This window comes from Myotis davidii, unplaced genomic scaffold (genome assembly GCF_000327345.1).
Source record: "Myotis davidii unplaced genomic scaffold, ASM32734v1 scaffold448, whole genome shotgun sequence".
Taxonomy (NCBI): Eukaryota; Metazoa; Chordata; class Mammalia; order Chiroptera; family Vespertilionidae; genus Myotis; species Myotis davidii.
The window spans coordinates 2,609,816-2,616,283 of record NW_006383009.1 but is presented as its reverse complement, the minus strand read 5'-3'; the positions used below and the strand labels follow the sequence as shown (position 1 = coordinate 2,616,283).

General features: G+C 61.4%; 1 protein-coding gene across 2 annotated transcripts in view; it reads right to left on the bottom strand.

Annotated features, from left to right (window-relative positions):
* Positions 1-877: 877 nt before the first annotated feature.
* Positions 878-6,468, bottom strand: part of LZTS1 (leucine zipper, putative tumor suppressor 1) — a 51,877-nt gene continuing 46,286 nt past the window's right edge. For both annotated transcript variants that reach the window (XM_006778303.2, XM_006778305.2), the window contains exons 3-4: positions 5,356-6,156; positions 878-2,933 (exon numbers count right to left, since the gene is read on the bottom strand). In XM_006778303.2, coding sequence (XP_006778366.1) covers positions 2,271-2,933; positions 5,356-6,156 — 1,464 coding nt within the window. In that variant the 3' untranslated portion in view covers positions 878-2,270. The remainder of the gene's footprint in view (positions 2,934-5,355; positions 6,157-6,468) is intronic.

Below are 6,468 nucleotides of genomic sequence, written 5' to 3'. Positions count from 1 at the left end.
AGCAGGAGTGCTCAGAGGCAAGGGCCCTGGGCCAGGCTGCCTGCTCTGAGGCCCAGTCGTCCGACCTCCCCAGTCCTGCCAGCCTCTGCTGTCCAGAGCCCCGTCTGGAGAGGCTGGGTCTGGCGGGCACGGTCCAGGAGGAGGAAGCACAGTTTCCACAGGGAGGGGACGAAAGCCACGCGGTGGTGAGGTTGCTATGTTACAAGTCACTGATGCACCCTGGTGCCACTGTGGGCCATCCTGGGGCCTGGGGCTGGTGGCAGCCCAGGGAGGGATCCAAGGGCTGGCTGAGGGCAGGGCTGTGGGGTGCAGGGCACGGCCATACCCTGGTTAGCACCCACCTCTTCTCAGGTGAGGGACTGCTCTTTGGGGAGGGGTGTCGGGGTGCCTCCGGCCTGGGGAGGGGCCAGCAGCCCCTTTCTCTGGCCTGTGGGGCAGTCTCACTGGGAGGAAGGACTCGAGGCCCGGCTGGTGGAAAGGGAGGGATGACGGCACAACACGGGGCATGGGACACCTTTGACTTGGGGTTCTGCACAAGGCCCAGTGGCCGGTAGGGCCCTGTAGGCAGGGAGGGGGCTCTTGGCCTGTGGATTCCAGGTTTAAATCTGGCTTATGACTAAGAGCCACGGCTTCCAGTTCCAGAAACGCTCCTCCGTCGTGTGAAGGCAGCAGGACAGGCACAGCGTAACCGGCCTCAGGGAAGGAATGTGGTGGGTCCTGGAGGGACAGGGCAGGAAGAGGAGCAGCTTCATTCCCACCAGGAGTCTGTAGCCAAAGGTCAGAGGTCGGGAGACAGAGGGGGACTGGTGTGGAACTGCCAAGTGCCCGGGGGAGCCCCCCTCCCCCGACAGGCAGGCATGAGGCGCGGGCACCGAGCAAGGGCTGGCTGTCCTAGGAACAGCAGCTGTGGCTAGAGTCAAAAATAGAACATGGAACAGCCTGGCTGCCTCTAGATCTGGCTTGCTTCTAAAAAGACAAGAAAGAAAGAAAAAGAAGAAAAAAGAATTCTGAAACAAGTAACTGAGAAACTCTACCTTTTCTGTGCTTCCCAGCGCTGCACATCCTGAGAACGGAGACCCCGCCTCCCCCGACTCCGGCCCAGCTCCCAGCAGCTGCAGCCTCTGGCTTCCTGACAGTCTGGCTCTGGGGCTCGGAGTGGAGGGAGGCCCGCGTGGCCCTGGGACGTTCACAAGGCTGTGTCTCCCTGCCTGGGGGTGGGCCACCGGCACTGTGGGGACCCCCCCCTGACCAGGAAGGACTCCTGTCTGAACTTGGCCCTGGAGCCGTGAAGGGAGCCGGTGTGCCACTGCCCAGGTCGTCCTGACCATCTTAGTGGGTACCGGCTATTCTGGATCCAGCAAAGGCTGGGTTCTTGGGAAGAAAACAAGTTCAAAGTAGCCGCTGGCCAACTTAGCCAGGTGCGGAAGCCGCGCCTCCAGACCCCACCAGGAACTATCCCAGGCTCTCCTTGGGACAGCTGGAATGCCACGCCCACCCGTGTCCCCGAGCCTGCAACCTTCCCTTCCCAGCACCTACCCAGGTATGTATGGCTTTAAGAAAAGTGGTCACAGAGATCAAAGGCCACCGGCTGCCCAGAGGCGGCTCACCGTGTCAGCAGGCCCAGCAGGGTCGGGTCAGACTACTGAGCTTCTCCCTCTGCCCCCTGGGGTCCTCGCTGACCAGGCCTACCCAGCTCTCCCCTCCTTTCTGTGGCCGGCCGGCCCTGGGGCAGCGCTGATGTGGCCAAGCCAGCACCCCGCTCCAACCACTGTGCCTCCTCAGCCAGAGGAAGAGCTCAGGTGATGACTGGGTCAGATTACAAGGATTCCGGTCACAAATGGCTTCTTTCTATTCCCAAGGCATCCCAGTGTGTCGGGGGAGAAAGACGGTGGGAAGAGAGGGGGTCGCTGACCTTCATGGCAGCCACCACCATCCCTGGGGAAGGGTATCTCTAAGTATTTGAATACAGGCCAAGGTGTAGGGAGACCTTGACCAAATGATGGAGACGCCTGGCCCATCTCTTGGGAAGGCTAGAGGTCTGGTGGGCGGCAGAGTGGTGAGCACTGCGCCACGGGAAAGGGGAGGAGGGCCAGGGGCAGTCCCTTCTCTCCCCTCTGCTTCCCTCCCCCTGAGGATCCCAGGTCTGTGCCCGGGCAGGCTTCTCTCAGAGGCTCAGTTATGGAGCAGGGAGGAGGGGAGGGAGCCCTCCTGGACAGCCCTGCACCCTGCCTCCCAATGCCAGGTCCGGCTCTCCCCTCCCAGAAGGCCCCTCAGATCTCGGTGGCTATGATGTCCTCGTAGGGGATGTCGGCCCCTTCAAGGTCAATCTCCAGAGCCTCCCCGGCCCCGTCTCTGTGGGCCAGCTGCTGCAGGGCCTTCTCCAGGCGCTGGTTCCGCTGGTACATGGCCAGGTAGCTCTGCTGTAGCTGCTTCTGGTACTGGATCACCTTCTCTTTCTCCTCCTTCCAAACCAGCCGCTCGTGCTGGAAGCCTGAGGACATCTGGTCGTGGCCTTGCCGCTCCTCCTTCAGCTCAGCCCGCAGCCGCTCCAGCTCCCGCTGCAGGGCCGGGATGTCCTCGGAGAAGGTGGGCCCCGGCCCAGCCCCCAGCACCGGCCCCCGGTCCCGCTGCAGGGCGGCCTGCGCCCGCAGGTCCTGCAGCTCCTGCTCCAGCAGGTTCACCTTCTCCCGCAGAAGCTCCGACTCGTTCTTCTTGCGCTGCAGCTCGTTCTCACAGACCTCCAGCTCCAGGCCCTTGGTGCGCAGCGCACTCTCCAAATCCCGTGTCTTCAGCTCCATGCCCTCCAGCTTGCCCCGCGTGTCCTTCAGCTGCGCCTTCAGACTGAGGATCTCACTGGCCTTGGCGTTGACCTCCATCTGGGACTCCTTCAGCTGCTGCTTCAGGAGGGAGATCTCGCCCGACTTCTGGCACACCTGCCGGGGGTCCGGTCGGGGTGGGAGAGAGGAGAGAGTGGGAGGTGAGAGGCCGTCGCCCAGGGCGGGCCACAGCTCCGCTGCCTCACAGAAGGAAGCTGTCCTGACAGCTCCCAGGCATGCTGGTCTGAGTGACCATGAAGCTCATTTCGTTCTGTAGCCTGGCTCGCTCTGTCCACATTCCTCCCTCACCCCCAACTCAGAGTCAAAATCCCAACCTATACCCAAGCCTATAGTCACGTGCAATCAATGACCAGAGGTTTAAGCTGCCTGCTGCTGGCATCTCCACCATCCACATTTAACATCAGTGGTATCGACTTCCATGTCTGCCCCATCTCCATCACCATGTTTATGCACATACACTCTGACCTCACCCCTGCACACACCCAGCTCCCCTGTCCTCCCTACAGGACACGTTCATGCACTCGCCCCCTGATGAGCACCGCGCCTGGCTCAGAGACAGGGCCCGATTCTGATATTCCGATCTACCAAATGATGGGCGACTGTGTTCTGCTTGCCCCCATGCCTCCACCATTTCTATTCCTGTTCCCCAACAAATTCAGCCAAGATCCACAAACACCACCCAAGGCACTGAAGCAGACCGGTGCGTTTCTGGGTCTGGGCCATTCGGGGCCGTGAGTGGCTCAGAAGAAGGCCGAGGCCCATCTGGGTGTGTGTCACGGAGTGCGTCCCGCTGGCCCGGGAAGGCTGGTGAAATGAGCCTGGGGCCCGGGCCTCTCACAGGAGGGATTCTGGGAGCAAGGCTGGCAGCCACCTTGACATTTCTCACTTTCCCTCAGAAACCCCCTTGTTGTCATGAACTACCCTGGAAGCATCGACTGGGACCAAGAAAGCCTTTCCAGGGCCAAGCCTGAGTCTGTTTATGGAGGGAGCGGCAGGAGTGAGGGTTGAGGCACGGGCCTGGCTTCGGATCCTGCCTTGACCCTGAGGACCTGAGTGACCATTAGCATCATGGCTATATGGCATAGTGATGAAATCTTTGAACTCTGGGGCCAAGCTGTCAGGATCAAGTCCTGGCTCTGATCCTTATTATGCGGTGGCCGTGGGCAAGCCATTTAACCAGCTGCTCTCGATCATCTCCTCTCGGTGCCTCAGTCTCCATAACTGAAAAGTGAGGATGAGGAACAGTACCTCCTCCATAGGGTAAGGAGTAGATGAGAGAACCGAGGGCCTGACACTTAATAAACACTCAACACATTATTATTATAAATGTTTGAATATACCTATGTTTTATAAATGTTTACTTTAATTTATTTAACCGACCGTTTTACTATCTAGCCTGACTGGATAACCTGGGAGCGAGGTCCACAGCCATGTCCAGCTCAGCTCCAGGCTGGACGGACAAGAAGGGAAGCCCAATGCCAGAGACGCCCCCGGGTGTCCCCAGAGCTGGCTGAGAAACAGTAACTGCGGGAGGGTCTGCTGTGCCCACACGGACATGGAGGAAGGCACTGCTCTCACGGCTCACCTTCTTTCCGCCCCAGAAAACCTGCAAACAGGAAGTGACACCATCCTCCCCTGCCCAGTCCCCCGTCCATCTCTCCCACAGAAGGGATCTTTCCCTCTACTACTGGTAACACCTCATTCTGGCTGCCAGGATCAGTGCAGAGAGCTCTAGTGCAAACAGACGTTTGTGCTGCTAGGGTAGTGGTGCTGGTCCAACCAGACCCAGTGGCCCTTCGGTCCCTTTCCGCACAGTGTTTGCCTGGGTGGGCCACAGAGCTGCTATGCACACACTCCCGCCTGTCCCAGCGCACCGCCAGGAGCCTCCCGGGGAGCAAAGCTGCCCTCAGGCAGCAGGATGGGGGTGAGCTGGTTCTCCGGCAGCCAGATGCGGAGGCCTCACTGCCAGCGTGTCTGAGTGCGTGCATGTGTGTGCGTGAGCCCTTGTCTTCCTGTCCTGTTTCCATCTCAGACACTGGACAGAACCCCCACTGCCACTTCTGGGGGGAGCGGTCCATCCTGTCCCTGAGACCTGCCACACATGGCGGCACTCTCACCAGTGGGTGGGGACCCTCCCCTCAAAGGTAACACATCCTAGGCTCTCTCGTGGCGCTCGGACCAGCATGAACTCGGGCATGGCCGTGCTTCCTGAGCCTCCTGTGAGCAGGTGCAGCGAGCCGGCCCTCAGATACGTGCTGGGCCTGCTTCTTATGGCTCCAGCCTCTTGGTCAGTGACTCGGTCAATAAATTCAATTCTGGGGGCCACGAGGCCCTGAGACAGGGAGAGAGTGAGAAGCGCAGACTGACTGCATCCCTAATACGGGAGTCCCTGGTTTGGGCCATGAAGCTGGCCCTTTAGCGCGGCGTGCTGGGCAGTTTGTGTCCACTCACCACTGGCCAGGACCTGGAGGAGGGGAGCGGCCGGGCACCAAACAGGGCGAGCCCTCCCCAGTCTTACCTCCCACTGGGTCTCCTCCAGCGCGGGGCCGAAGCTGGTCTTCTCCTTCTCGTAGGACCGCAGCTTGCTCTCCAGCAGGTCCTGCTCCTTCATGAGGCTCTCCAGCTCCTGCCGGAGCTGCCGCTTCTCCTGCTGCAGCTGCAGCACCTGCAGGTGCAGCACCTGCTGTGTGCGCTGGCCCTTCTGCGAGGCCTTCAGCCGGCTGCTGCTCTTGGGCTCGGGGCCCTCCAGCTCCTCGGGGTAGCGCCACGGCCGCTCCTCGTAGGCCTGGCTGGAGGCCAGCTCCTTCTCGTCAAAGCTGCGCCGCAGCTTCTGCAGCTCGCCCTCCCTCTCCAGCAGCTTCTGCTCCAGCTCCTGGATGGCGCACTCGTCCGTGGAGATGGGCGAGCGCACGCAGGAGCCGCCCCTGTCCGCCTTGCTTGGGTGGGCCAGCTTGCTGCCACCGTCGGAGAAGGACAGCGCCTTCAGGCTCATCATGTTGCTGTCCTGGAGGAGGATGCCCTGGGTGATGTTGTGGGCTGAGCCCCCAAAACGGCTGGCGGGCCCCACGGCTGTGACCAGCGGGTCCAGCTGGTAGCTGCTGCTGGTGCTGTGTGTGGGCAGGCTGGACATGGAGTTGCGGCCGGAGTCAGACAGAGCCCCGGAGCACTGGCCGGGCCTCAGCTCCTGCTCCTTGGGCTTGTCCGAAGGGGCGGGGTGCAGCTGGTGGCCGGTGCTCTCGGGGGAGGCGTGCAGGACGGCTCCTGATCGTGGCAGCACCGGCTTGAAGGCTGTGGGCCGCACCGCACCCTTCTCTGAGGCCTGGGGAGACAAAGAACCACGTGACCTTGGGTCTCCCTGTCCACCCAGCCACGCGGCACCCTTCTTAGGCACAGCCCTAGGCGGCCTCGCTTGGTGCTCTGAAGCTGCTGAATGTGTTGAATCTCTCAAGGAGAAGCTGCTCTGTGCCATGAACTGCCACCTGCCACCAGCTCCTCCCAGCCTCCCGAGATGAACAGCTCTGGCTGTCCTGTGTGGTGCCGGCAGGGGCGTGGGGCTGGGTGGGCATGGTCTCCCTGTAGAAGTCCCTGCTCACCTCTACCGCCCTTCCAGCAGACACCGGTGTGGCCTCCT